Below are 14106 nucleotides of genomic sequence, written 5' to 3'. Positions count from 1 at the left end.
AGGAGAATTTTCTTCACGTTGTGTCTGCCCCCTTCCCTTCCTGGGGCTTAAATCACACGTCTGTCAGGCCAGTGGGTGCTGTCCCCTAGGCCCTGAGGGGCTGCCCAGGCTCTGCTCAGCTTTGCTTCTCCTTGTGCTTCACTTTGCAAAGTTCCTGTTGTTCTGGGCTCATATTCACTGACTTTTTCCTTTACAGTGTCAGTTTTGTCAAAAGCCTATCCAGTAAATTATCTGTTTTGTATTCAGTAAGTCCCCTACATACGAACAAGTTCCGTTTTAGGAGCACGTTCATAAGTCCAATTTGTAAGTCCAACAAAGTTAGCCTAGGTACCCAACTACCACAATCGGCTATATAGTACTGTACTGTAATAGGTTTATAATACTTTTCACACAAATAATACTTAAAAAACAAACACAAAAAATAAAACAATTTTAATCTTACAGTACCTTGAAAAGTACAGTAGTACAGTACAACAGCTGGCATACAGGGGCTGGCATCTAGTGAACAGGCAAGAAGAGTTACTGACTGGAGGAGGGAGAGGAGGTGGGAGATGGTAGAGCTGAAGGATCATCAGCAATAGGAGACGAGGGCAAGCTGCAGTTTCACTCTCGCCTGACGTTGATGGCACAGGTTCTGGTTCCTGGCTGGATTCAATTCTACCTACCCTCTTGAAAAAACGATCCCGTGATGTCTGGGTAGTAGCTCTTTTTTTCTCATCATAGATGACATGGTAGCACTGGATTGCATTCTGAACGGCTGCTGCAACCTTCATATACCATTCTACATTCAGGTCCTGTGCCTCAAAAACTAACAGTGCCTCCTCAAATAAAGAAAATCCCCTTGCCATTTTCTGCATCGTCCGTGAATCTCTTCGGTTCTTCAGTTACTTCTTCTTCCTCTTGTCTCCCTTCATCCTTTCTTGGCGCTTGGTGCTTCTTAGCAGTACCAGCTACATCAACACTTTTACGCTTGCTTCCAGACATCCTGGGCTTGAAATAAAGCTACTGTAATACTGTACTCTATACAGCACTGTACAGTAAAGTACACAGAAGCATACTACTTGTAGAGGATGCACGCACATGACAGTGTATGCCAGACACGTGAACTAACTTATGTGATTGGACTTGTGAATACATGTTCGCATCTTTGAAAGTTCACAACTTGAAGGTTCATATGTAGGGGACTGACAGTATTACCTTTTTTTTTTTTTTTTTTTTTTTAGCTGCGTTGGGTCTTCGTTGCTGCGCACGGGCTTTCTCTAGTTACAGTGAGCAGGGGCCATTCTTCGTTGCAGTGCACGGGCTTCTCATTGCAGTGGCTTCTTTTGTTGCGAAGCATGGGCTCTACGTGCACGGGCTTCAGTAGTTGCAGCATGTGGACTCAGTAGTTGAGGCATATGGGCCCTAGAGTGCACAGGCTTCAGTAGTTGTGGCTCTTGGGCTCTAGAGCGCAGGCTCAGTAGTTGTGGCGCACAGACTTAGTTGCTCCATGGCATGTGGGATCTTCCCAGACCGGGGATTGAACCTGTATCCCAGGCATTGGCAGGCGGATTCTTAACCACCGTACCACCAGGGAAGTCCCTGTATTACCTTTTAAACTCTCAAATTATCATCTGGTTATTCTTTGGCATTTTCATATTTCTCTTATGACTATGTTTTCTTTTAAACCCCTTAATTTTTGTTTTTGTTTTTGTTTTGCGGTACGTGGGCCTCTCACTGTTGTGGCCTCTCCCGTTGCGGAGCACAGGCTCCAGACGTGCAGGCTCAGCGGCCGTGGCTCACGGGCCCAGCCGCTCCGCGGCATGTGGGATCTTCCTGGACTGGGGCACGAACTCGTGTCCCCTGCATCGGCAGGTGGACTCTCAACCACTGTGCCACCAGGGAAGCCCTAAACCCCTTAATTTTTGACAGTAGCTGTTTTCACATTCTTATCTACTGGCTTCAGGCCATCTCTGGTTTCTGACTCTGCTCCCAGCCTGTTTTGTCTCTGCTAGTGCCTTGCAGGCTACTAACCACCAACTTGGAGTCTGTTAACTTTTGATTGCGTGCTGGACACTGGTGTTGTTGATTCTCTCCTGACAGCAGCTAATTGACTTGCAAATCAGTTTCAGAGCCTCCTGGGCAGGTCTGAATGTGCCTTCCCTGTAGGGCCAGCCTAGTTCCACAGGACAGGGCCTCGGCCTGGCTCTCCACGTCTCTCCACACGGGTTCGCAGGACTGGAAGGTCCTCTAGACCCACATGAGCTCAGCGTTGGCAACAGCCTTGGTCGTGTGCTTTCCTTGTCCTCACGGAATCTCCACCCTGCGAGCTCAGCAGCCGCGGGGACCCAGGCAGGACCCACAGCTCCTGGCTGCTGCGCCCATGTGGCATGTGGCAAGCCAGCCTCTCGAGCTCCCCCAGCTTCAGGCTCTGCCCCCTGCCCTGCCCTCCCTCAGTGCCCAGGCCTGCATCTCAGACAGTCGCTTTGAGGGTCCAGCACCGCTACCTCCCTTTTGGCCTAAAGCAGGAGTCGCTGGTGGAGTTTTAGCCTTGAAGTCAACGTGAGGCCACTGAGCGATGAGGCAGGACGGACGTGGACCTGGGTTCCGAGGGGTAGCCCTGCTTCTCCAGGGTAAAGGAGGCGGCGGTGGGGGCAGGTTGGGTCTTGGGAAAGTCAGCTCAGTGGAGCAAGAGGAAGTGCACGCCTGGGAGGGGGAGACGCAGGAGGAAATGGGCGGCTGGCAGGTTGTCCTTGGGCCTTGTCCTCGGTCAGGGCAGTGGGTCCTAGGGTGACACCAGGCCTTGTGCTCAGCTCTCAGTTGGGGCCAGGCCCAGCAGCTGCATTCTGGTCGTCCTTTATGTTCCCACTGCTGCCCGCCTACTTCTCTTGTTCATGGAGGTGAGTGGCGACTACTTCAAGGGTCCCACCTCCTTGGGCCACCTTCCTCACTTTTCTTTCCTTTTCTTCTCATTGTTTATATTTTTCAGTCTAAATGCTTATACTGTTTTACTTATGATTCATCCTTGGAAACGAGAAATGGCCAGAACATGTGTGGGCCCAGGTCCTGCTCCAGTAACTGGTCCTGCACCCCTCATCCCCTGAGGCCCAGGCCTCCTTCCGCCTCGAGAGTGCCGAGTCTATTTTTACATCATTCTCATCCGGGAAAGTCAATTGTGTAGCCATTGACTCTGCTGAATCTGTAGTTTCCCTCAAAGGTTCTCCCATTTCTGCACCACATTCTGGAAGGATTTCTCAAATCAATCTTCTAAATCACTAATTCAGACTTCAGCATCATTCATTCTGCTTTTCACCTGTTAGGGTTTTAACGTTGTGCATGTTACACATGAGGGTGTAGACGAATAGATGCCGTTTACTGATCGCGGTCCTTCAAATTAGCAGTGTCTTGTCTGGGTTTCTCTGGACGCCTCTGGGGTCTCGGGAGCCCCGAGTGGCCACAAAGCGAGGCTGTGCCTCAGCGAGGGTGTAGGCTGCACCAGCTACACCTGGAGAGGTTGGTGAGTAGGCCGTCTGGGGTGAACTCGGGCAGGTAGGCCCCCCAGGAAGCCCGCGGCTGCCCTGCTTTGCAGCATTATGGTGGCCATGTTTCCCAGCAGTTTGAGTGTCAGTGGAGAGGTGGGTGCTGATGGCTTGGGCTGGTGGCTGCAGAGGACACAGCTGCCCATCAGTTGCCTGCCAGGTTTGAGTGTGGACCAGCCCTGAGGGGCGGTGTGATGGGCGAACAAGGCGGGCTGTTCCCCGCATGCCTCCCCAAGGGCCGTGGGACATAGGCAGGAGCCCCCAGGCCAGGTGCGGAGGTGTCTTCTAGCTGGAGGCTGCCATGCGCCGGGTGCTTCTCCCAGCTTTGGCCGCCGTCTCATCCGAGAATTAGGCAGTAGAGGGCTCTTGTCACCCATGTGGCCCTGACAGCTGCACCAGGATGGCAGGCCCTCGGGGAAGCGGCCTGTTCTCACCCTTGATCACCACTCCTGGTGGCCTTAGCTGCACAGCTGAGCCATGGAGAAAAGGGGACCCCCATGCAGCTGACCATCCCACCCCAAAGCAAAACGCATTTGTCAGGAGGTGTCAGGAGGGGCACAGGGACCGTTCCCCTTAAGCCCCTTGCTGACGCAGTGGAGGAGCTAGTGGAGCATCTGAGGTCTCGCTGGTCTGGGAGATGAGAATTGAAGGTCGGGCCCCCCCAGTGCTGACCACGGGGAAGCTGGGCCCAGGCCACGGGACCCCCGCTGTCCCCCGCAGTGGAAGAGGGCCTGGCGGCACCACAAACCCAGACTGTCGGGAGCCAGCAGTTTTCAGGAAACTCCAGGGCGAAGCCCAGTCGGCCCGAAGCAGCTCGAGACCAGAGGCCCAGGGACCCCGACGGGCCAGGCAGGGCTGCAGGAGAGACCACCAGCCCAGGGCGGGCACACTTTGGGCACAGGGGTTTGTTAACATCCTAGACAGTGAAGAATAAGAAATAATTAGTTTGGGCCTCAGAACCAGGAAAACTGGTTTTCCAAATTAATCCAGGAAGAGCTGTGAATCCACACCATCTCCTGCCACACACTGTAAGACCCTATCGTGATCCATAAAACTGACCTATTGAAAGCCTAGCTCCTCTCTCTCCAGACCCTTTTGAGGCCGGCGTCTGTGACCTCACGTTCTCCCCAGTCACTAGGATCAAGACCCAGCTTTAATTACAAATCAGAAATTGAGGAGCTGGGTGTCAGCTGAGTCTCATCCGGCCGTGGGGCCCCCGGCCTGGGTCTTTGGTCTCACCTCCTTCCTCGATGCCCCCACGTGGCTCCGACCCGTCGGCTCCTGTGCAGGGAGGCCCGCAGGGCCCCGGCAGATGCGCGTGAGTGACCTGGACAGGGACATGGCCGTTCTGCTACTCAGGGGCTGTCTGCTCGTTCAGGTCTTTTTTTTGCAGAAATGTGTCCATTTGGTTGGACAGTTGAAAATCTCCTTATTTCTCTTGTCACTGTGGCGACTGTACCATTTTCATTGTGGGTTTATTTGCTGGTGGTGCTGGTCCCCATTTCCTTCTACTTTGCTGACCTGTGGCTCCTAGTGTCTTGTTTCCCCTTTTCTGAGGCACATGCTTGAGGCAGTTTGTCTCCCTTTACACACGTCCGCCGTGGGCCCGTGTGCTCTCACCTCCCAGCACCTAACACCCCGGTCATCCCAGAGGCCCTGGTCCCTCCCAAGTCTTACCCCCACCTCCCCAGCCAGGGGCAGAGCCTGGACCAGAGCAGAGCCGGCTGGTGTGAACCTTATATCACACCTTTCATAAAAAACTAATTCGAAATGGATCCAAGACCTAAACATAATAGCCAGACCTGTAAAACTTTTAGAAGATCTTTACATCTTTGGAGGAGGAAAAGATTTCTTAGATGGGACACAAAAAGCAGAATTGTAAAGTTTTTTTTAATTGATAACTTGGACTTCCTAAAAACGTAAACTTTGCCTCTTTGAAAACTGTGTAATGAAAAGGCCGCAGCTGGCAGTCATACATCTGATGGAGGACTGGCTCCGGGTTCTGCTAGGACTTCCAGCTTAGGGAGGCATGGGGGTGTCCTGGGCTGCACCCCAGAAGCCCTCGGCTCTGCCTCTTGCCCTCCCCAGCCTCCAGCCTGCCCTCCCACTGTGGTCACCTGGAATCTCCTCACCCGCGTTTGTGCAGCCCACAGGAAGCTCTGCGTGCAGCTGGCACTGGGGTCCCTGGGGCTCCACAGAGGCGTCTGCCGGGGGGGCAAGCGGGGCTGCTCTGTTCCACCTTTGCTCTAGGAGAGCCTGGCACCTGGTAGGGAGGGCGGGATGTGAACCCTGCAGCCTCTCCTCCCCTCAAGTGAAGACCACCCACTCCCTATTCCCACCCGCATCTTCTCCTCCCCTCAAGTGAAGACCACCCACTCCCTATTCCCGCCCGCATCCTTGACGACAGGGTCAAAATCAGGTAGGAAGGTGCCATTTTCAAGTCACTAAAACAACTTACAAGCCTGTCCTAAGCACCCCCCACCCCTGTGAGGGGCACGTACCACAGGTGCGTGGGGCTGGTCCTGGCCCCGACACCTGGGTGGACCACTGAGCAGCCAGCTGGAGTCCTGGGGCTACCCAGGGCCTGTTGATTAACAGTCGCCACAAACACAAACTTGTCACCTCCCAGTTGTGTAACTTCAGTGGCCTCCAAGCAGGGTCAGAGGCCGGAATCACAGTGTTGGTAGGTGGGGTCCTCACCAGAGGCACTGGGTAGCGTCTGCCTCTGAGATCATTTAGGATGTAGACATTGTGGGGTTGGTCTGAGGGAGGCGGGGCAAGTGGCCTGTCGGGGGGCTTGGGGCCTGGGCCATGGCCTCCTGGGGGTCAGCACATTGCTGCTGGGAAGGACAGGACCCCCAGCCCCCATGCCTCTGGTGTGGACTCCATGCATCACCATGGAGCACATGAAATGCAGTGGCTGGAGGGATCTCTCTCTCCACCCCCAGATGGTCCTCATCATCAGCGGGAATCTGAGCTTCCTGAACTGGCTGACCATCGTGCCCAGCCTCGCCTGCTTCGATGATGCCACTCTGGGCTTCCTGTTTCCCTCGGGGCCCGGCTGCCTCAAGGACCAAGTCCTGAGGATGCAGGAGGAGGAAGCTCGAGGGGCCAGGGCCCCATGGACACACGGTGGGTGACACCTGAAGGCGGATGCGGCTGGGCAGCCCGGGTGGTCTCGAGTTGATGGCACCCAGCCCTGTGCCCACACCAGTGCCCTGGGAGACAGGGCAGCATCTCCATGCCTGGACAGGGTCACTCCTGTCTGCTTGGTATGGACATTGTGTCCTGGTCCTCAGGAAGGGAGGCCCAGTGACCTCAGCTGGGGGGGCCTAAGAGGGAGCTGCTGTGGTGGGGGCAGCAGCACCTCCTTCGGCTTCTGTAGGCCCAAGGGGCCGAACAGAGGCCAGGCCTGGGGGCAGGAGCCCACCCACTATTCCCCCTCCCGGCAGGCAGCGTGGCACGGCACACAGTCAACCTGGCGCTGGGCGTCCTGGTCGCCTGGCTCAGCATCCCTGTGGTCCTCAACTTGCTGAGCCCCCAGCAGGTCATGAACAGCTCCTTCAACCCTCTCCGGATCGTCAACACATATGGGGCCTTTGGCAGGTACCTCGGGGCCACCATGACCCCAGGGGGGAGATGTGAGGGTGAGGCCAGCCCTGACCTGCAGCCCCCCAGCCTCGCCCTCGTCTGGTCAGGTCAGGGGTTGGGGTCAGGGTGGGGAGGTGCAGCCCTGACTGGTCTCCCCCCCACCCAGCATCACCAAGGAACGCACGGAGGTCATCCTGCAGGGCACCGCCAGCCCCAATGCCAGCGCGCCAGACGCCAAGTGGGAGGACTACGAGTTCAAGTGCAAGCCCGGTGACCTGAAGCGGCGGCCATGCCTCATCTCCCCGTACCACCACCGCCTGGATTGGCTTATGTGGTTCGCCGCCTTCCAGGTGAGGCCCTCGGTGGGGAGGCCCCGCTGACACAGCGAGGCCCGGGAATCCTGTGCTGGGGCACAGCCCGTGGGGAACCTTCCCAGGCTCCTGGCACGGCCCTCGCACGAGGATCTGTGGGTGCCCAGGGCTGGGCCTCACAGCCGGCTTCTCAGAGCGCTTCCACCAGAGGGGCCGAGGCATGCGTGGCCAACGCTGGGGCAGCCAGTGTCCACAGAGGCTGCAGCACTGTCGCCATCCCTTCTTGCCCAGGAAGATAGCCTCCAGCGGGCTCGGTCACTTGCCCGAAATCCCTGGCCCGGCAGGTGACAAAGCTGACAGGTGAACTGGGAACAGCCCCGCTCCATCCAGGTCCCTGCGGACAGCACAGTGGCGGCGGTGCCCAGGAGAGCGAGCAGAACCGGGGGCCCTGCAAAAACAGGAAGGAGGTGGTCCCAAACCAAAGAACTGCAGCATAGGCCCCCAGGGCAGCCCCCCCTCAAGAGAGGCTGGCCATCAGCCACACTGGAATCAGGTGCCCCCAGGACAACAGACTGAAGGCCGGGTGACCGTCAAGAGGGAGCACACATCCACGGGGCTCTCCAAGGGCCCGGTGGCAGTGCAGGCACCCAGCTATCTGCGCCCTGTCCTCTTCTCACCCCCAGACCTACGAGCACAACGAGTGGATCATCCACCTGGCAGGCAAGCTCCTGGCCAACGACGCCCAGGCCCTATCCCTGCTGGCCCTTAACCCCTTCGCAGGCAGGGCACCACCCAGGTAAGATTCCCCTCCCAGACAGGAACACACACCCCACCCCACCCCCACCAACTGCAGCCTCAGCTGCCTTTCAGGGCTTCTCCCCAAATGCAGGGTCTGCTCTGGGGGCTGGGCCCACCTCCTGGAAACATGCCCAGACACAATGGTCTGCGAACCTCAGGTACCACTCACCTGCTGAAAGGATGCAGGGCTCAGCCCGATTGGCTCTGAGCACTCGGCCCTCCCGGTTCCAGAGCCCTGCCCGCCCCGCCATCATCTGGTCAGGGGCCTGGTTGTGCCAGGGGCTCCAGGGGCTCCTTGGGGCTCTCTGGCTTCCCCTGGGTGGCCTCTCCCTCTGAGGACTCCAGGCCTGTCTTGGGGGCGGAGGCTGACTGTGCTGCCCTTGCTCTGCAGGTGGGTCCGGGGAGAGCACTACAGGTACAAGTTCAGCCGCCCCGGGGGCACACACGCCGCTGAGGGCAAGTGGTGGATCCGGAAGAGGCTCGGCCCCTACTTCCCCCCACTCAGCTTTCAGGACCTGAAGGGTTACTTCAGGTCACGGGAGTGGCCGTACCCCAAACCCGAATAGAGGTGGCCCAGGGCTTGTGCCCCAAGAAATAAAGTGGGAAGACCACGGGCTGGCTGCTCTGATTGGGGTCTCCACAAGGACATCCAGGGAAGCTGACCCGGAGAGGAGGGGCTGCCAGGGTCCTGGGTGGTCGTCTGTGCTTTCTTATCTCCCCACAGTCAGTCCCTGTGGTTCCCAAGTCTCTTCACTTTGGGTTCGTCAGAGGAATCCCCAGAAAGCCCCCAGCCCCGCTCCACCCAGATCGCACCCCTTGTCACCAGGCACCCCCCGTCCCAGACACCAGCATCCCAATGTTGCACCCAGCTCTGGTCTGTCCCAGGACCACCTGCCCATGCGGCCAAGAAGAAAGCCTGCCTCTCCTCTCTGCTCCCCCAAGCGGGTCCCCACCACGTCCAGGAGGGTCCTGCATGAGGAAGTAGTCAGGGCTCCCTCTCAGAACCCACATGCGCCCACATGCGCTCTCCACAGTGACCAGCACCTGAAGGTGTGGACAGAGGGCCTCTGTCCTCCTTGAGTGGGCCACCCCCACCAGCCCTGAGTGATGTGCCTCCTCCCCTCCTTTGTGACCACGTTGCCCAGTCTCACACCTGGAGCCTCCGGCTCCCTGACCTAGGGTGGGAGGACGGGACAGCAGGGCGGTCAGCCCCAGCGCTGGGGTCCCCAGGGCAGTGATTCTGAGGCCCGGTCACTGCAGGTTGAACTGGATTAATGGTGTGTTGCTTGGCAACCCTACTGGTCTGTGGCCCAGAACCTCTACAGCCTGATGTCAGTGGTGAGTGGACACCCACCTGCCCCCCACCATCCGGGGCGCCTGCCGCACTGTGGAGGGTCCCAGTGAGAATGAGGTGGTTCAGGCTAGGAGGCCAGGCTGAGGTGGGCACAAGTGTGGATCTGTGTGGAGGCCTCCCGCCTGCCTGGGGGCCTGGCCGGCCCAGGTGCCAACAAGAGAGGCTGTGTTCCTGCTCGCAGGCAAACAGGCGCCCTGTGTCTGTCGCAGGACAGACAGGGCCTCAGACAAGGAGCCTGGAGCCAGCAAGTCTGCCTGCAGCAGCCGCGTAAAACTACCACCAGCCTGCTGGAATGGGCAGCCCTTACTGGGGGGCTGTCCTTGGGACCCTGCCAATGGGTAGGAGCACCAGGGGTGCCCCTGTGGGGCCCGGGGTGGGTAGGGGGCCTGAGGAGATGCTGTATCTTGGCTCGGGGTGGCCCTGCAGCCCCAGAACCACAGGTGGCCTCCCTGCCAGGAGCCATGGTGGGTCCCTGCTCTGCCAGCCCTTCCCGCCACACTCTGGGCTCGCTGCCACCCAGGGCTCGGGCAGGGGAGGCCCCCAGCACTCCTTGGTGTGGGCTCCTCTCTGAGCCTTGGTCCAGCTGTGCCCCCCAAGGCTCCTGGGACAGCCCCCCAGACATACATAGGAGGCTGTGCTTAGACCTGTGGGCTGGGTGGGGCCGGGGCTGGAGCCGGTGGCAGGAGTGACACAGGAGGCCCTGAGCCCATCCAGGGGGTGGGGGGTGGGGGGGCAAGAACTAAGTTGGCCCCACCCTTCCTGGGACAGGGCAGCATCCTCTCACCCTGGGGGATGTCCCAGGTGATCCCTGGTCAGGGTGGGCACATGGCCCTCTAACAAACCAAAGACTCTGCCAGACCTGCACACCCTTCCAGAGGCTCTGGTTCCCCCAGGGCCCACCCATCTGCCAGAAAGGGTGCCAGCCCCACCTTCAGAGCCTGTCCTGAGACCACACCCTCCCATCAAGGACAGCCAGACTGCACCTCTCCTCCACTCAGAGCCCTCCCAGGGCCCCCACCTCACTGAGCATGAACCTGGGGTCCCTGCCTATCACCTCCGCCCACTCCCCTGCATCCTCTCCATCCCACATGCCCACCAGCCGTGTTGGGCCCCAGGGCCTTTGCACTGGTAGTTCGTGGTGCTCACCTCTCCCAGGGCCTCCTCTCCTGCCTCTGCTGGACTCCAGGCTGCTCCTGGTCACACACGGGTTGGCGGGGGGCTCATCCTGGCCCCCCAGTGCTGGATACACTGTTGACCTGATGAAAGAGAAAGGCCCAGACACTTAACGTCTGCTCCACCTGATGCTGCCTCAGTCCAGCTTCAGGACAGTCAGCTGTTTCGGGGGCAGGCGGTGGGGGGGGAGCGAGTGCAGGGCAGGGACACAAGGTGGGGCCTTGGCTTGCCCCTCCCGGCAGCTGTGTCCCCATGAATCATCCACCTGGCAGCAGGGGATGCTTGCAGGTGAGGGTCCGCCTTATTCAACAGGAGGCTCAGATGCATGTTGGAAACTGAATTTCACCTTCTAAAACCAGGAGTCAGCCTGACGCTCCTGGGGAGGTGGCAGCAGGAGTCTTCTCAGACCACAGGAGGGGCGGCCTGCTTGCGGGAGGGGCTGCCCTGGAGAGGGGTGAGCAGGGCATGACCAGGGCACCCTGACTTCCAGAGGGACTGGGAATTTCAGATCTGTTCTTCCCACCTGCTCTCTTGAGCCGACGCCCCCTGGAAACCACTGCCTGACAAGCTGGCCCTTGCTGAGACCCCCACCCAATCTGAGGGTGTCTCCCCCTGCAGAGCACTCTGCCCCATGGCTCTCACACATCTGAATGGGGTCTGTCCGGTGCTGGCAGCAACGCCCAGGCCCAGCCGGGACCCTGTAGGCTGCAGAGTGTGCCCAGCCCCCCACCCACCCCCCAGCTCTCCAACTGGAGGGCGCTGTGCTCAGCCCTCTTGCTCCAGGATGGGATGTGGGACTCAGGACTCCAGTCACAGGGCAGTGGCTGAGCTCAGGTGATCCGCTGAACCTGGCTGTCGGCCCATCCAAAGCTGTGGGCTCAGCCAGGGGCCTGTCTCAGGGAGGACCCGCTGTCTCCCTCTTGCTCCAGGACAGGGCGAGGGGTTCGGGTGCAGGTCCCGTCCCCACGAGGAGGGTGTGTACCAGCCTCCTTCTGTCAGAGGGCCTCTGGGCATCTTCCCCTTCACCAAGAGGTTTTCACTCAGAGGTGATCAGTGCAACTTGGGTGCCTGCTGAGGCCAAGCCCACCCTCTGTGCAGCCTAGTTCAGATCAGAGCCCTCCCATGGGGCATCCCTGGGCAGGGTTCACAAGCCCTCCTCTCCCTGGGCTTCTGCATCTGCACGGGCATGGCCTGACGCTTTGCGCTCTTAGGCCACCAGCTCTGGAGGGACAGGGTCAGCAAACTCCCAGCCTGGTGGCTTTGTGGGAGCAGGAAGATCTCCACATCAATGCGTGTTGAGTTCAAGCATGTTACCAGTTATTAGAACGGGCCCGTGAAGACGCAGAAAACCTGAGCTGTCGTGGAGCGCTTCGCTGCCTTCCTCCATTGTCTCCAGCGTCCTCCACAACCTCTGGGCCCCACGTGGAGTGAGGCTTCTCCCTCCTGATGTTCATCCAGGGCTTCTCTCTTGTCTCCTCATCAGTCTTCTCACAGCTCCAGCTTTGGCTTCTTCAGTCAACTGTCCTCTTCCACTTTCTGTTTCACACACATACGTTGTTATTTCCTTCCACCTTTTTCAGGTTTGCCTTCCGTCATCTCCTCGAGTTGCAGACTTTATTTCTTTCTAACCCTCCTTCTGATTTCTAGGAAACACAGCTAAGGACCACACACACACAAGTGGCTGCACCCACAGGCTCTGTTGACCACTGTGGGCTTTGTCTGTGAATTCTAGAGACTGTGATGTCCTCTTAACACATCAAATAATAGAGGTGGGATTTAAATGTTCAAACGAATGGATTTGGGAGGCAGTCTTTTACCTTGAATTTTATCACCGTGTTTGCCACTCCCAGCACCCCTCACCCCCCCATTGCTCCAGCACCCTGGATTAATGCCCCTTTCACAAGTGAACAAATTCTGGTGGAAAGGATACCTCCAATTCTGAGACAGCTACTTGCATCCCTCTGCTGAGGGGTTCCCTAGTTCAGTTAGCATCATGACAACCTGTCCCCTGGATCCATCCCTGCCCTGTATCCCACAGCCTGAGGATACCATGGACCTTTGTCCCCAGGGATTCAGTTCCAAAGCCACTGGGTAAGGTGGAACTCACATGTCAGCAAACTGACCTTTAAAGCTCCTAAAGTAATCAGCAAAATTGATAGAACTGTAGCTTGACTGACAAAAAGAAGATACAAATAACTAAAATCAAAGTTAAGTGGGGACATTACTACCAACATTACAGACATAAAAAGGATTACAAGAGAACAGTATGAATAACTGTAGGCAACAAATCAGGTAACCTAGACAGTGGACAAATTTCTAAAGACACACAAAATGCTAGAAGTGACTCAGGAAGAAATAGGAAATTTGAAGAGATCTATAGCAAGTAAGGAGATTGAATCAGTAATCAAAACCTCCAGCAGAGAAAATTACTGCATCAGATGGCTTTGTTACTGAATTCTCCCAAGAATTAAAGAAAAATTAACACCAATCCTTCCAAAACTTTTTCCAAAGAATTAGAAAAGGAGGTAGGACTTCCCTGGTGGTGCAGTACTTAAGAATCCACCTGCCAATGCAGGGGACACAGGTTTGAGCCCTGGTCCAGGAAGATCCACATGCCTCAGAGCAACTAAGCTTATGTGCCACAACTACTGAAGCCCGTGCTCTGCAACAAGAGAAGCCACCGCAACGAGAAGCCTGTGCACTGCAGCAAAAGATAGACCCCGCTCGCCGCAACTAGAGAAAGCCCATGCACAGCAACGAAGACCCAACACAGCCAAAATTTAATTAATTAATTAATTTTAAAAGAGGAGGGAACACTTCCTAACTCATCCTGTGGAGGCCAGTATGACCCCGGTAACAAGGCCAGACAAAGACACTAGTATCCTTCGTGAATAGAGATACAAAAATGCTCAACAAAATACTAGCAAAACAAATCTATCAGCATATTAAGAGGATTATATGCCATGACCAAGTGGTATTTATCCTAGGAATGCCAGAGTGGTTCAACATAAGAAAATCAATCAATGTAATACACCACATTAACAGAATACAGGAGCAGAAAGAAAAACATGATCATCTCAACTGATGCAGAAAAACCATTTGAAAAAAATCCAACGCACTCTCATGATACAAACCACTCAGGGGCTTCCCTGGTGGCGCAGTGGTTGAGAGTCTGCCTGCCAATGCAGGGGACACAGGTTCGTGCCCCGGTCCAGGAAGATCCCACATGCCACGGAGCGGCTGGGCCCATGAGCCATGGCCACTGAGCCTGCGCATCCAGAGCCTGTGCTCCGCAACGGGAGAGGCCACAACAGTGAGAGGCCCGCGTACCGCAAAAAAAAAAAAAAAAACAAACAGAAAA

The 14106-nt window shown here is 56.9% G+C and overlaps 1 protein-coding gene across 3 annotated transcripts in view; it reads left to right on the top strand.

Moving 5' to 3' along the window:
- The window catches only part of LMF1 (lipase maturation factor 1), a 94119-nt gene extending 80013 nt beyond the window's left edge, over positions 1-14106 (top strand). For all 3 annotated transcript variants that reach the window (XM_049698860.1, XM_033429265.2, XM_033429266.2), the window contains 5 exons: positions 6467-6650; positions 6971-7124; positions 7276-7459; positions 8104-8216; positions 8610-14106. In XM_049698860.1, coding sequence (XP_049554817.1) covers positions 6467-6650; positions 6971-7124; positions 7276-7459; positions 8104-8216; positions 8610-8784 — 810 coding nt within the window. In that variant the 3' untranslated portion in view covers positions 8785-14106. The remainder of the gene's footprint in view (positions 1-6466; positions 6651-6970; positions 7125-7275; positions 7460-8103; positions 8217-8609) is intronic.

Source organism: Orcinus orca, chromosome 16, assembly GCF_937001465.1.
Source record: "Orcinus orca chromosome 16, mOrcOrc1.1, whole genome shotgun sequence".
In the NCBI taxonomy this organism is placed as follows: Eukaryota; Metazoa; Chordata; class Mammalia; order Artiodactyla; family Delphinidae; genus Orcinus; species Orcinus orca.
Note: the sequence above shows the minus strand (reverse complement) of the source record. Positions and strands in the feature narration are given on the sequence as shown.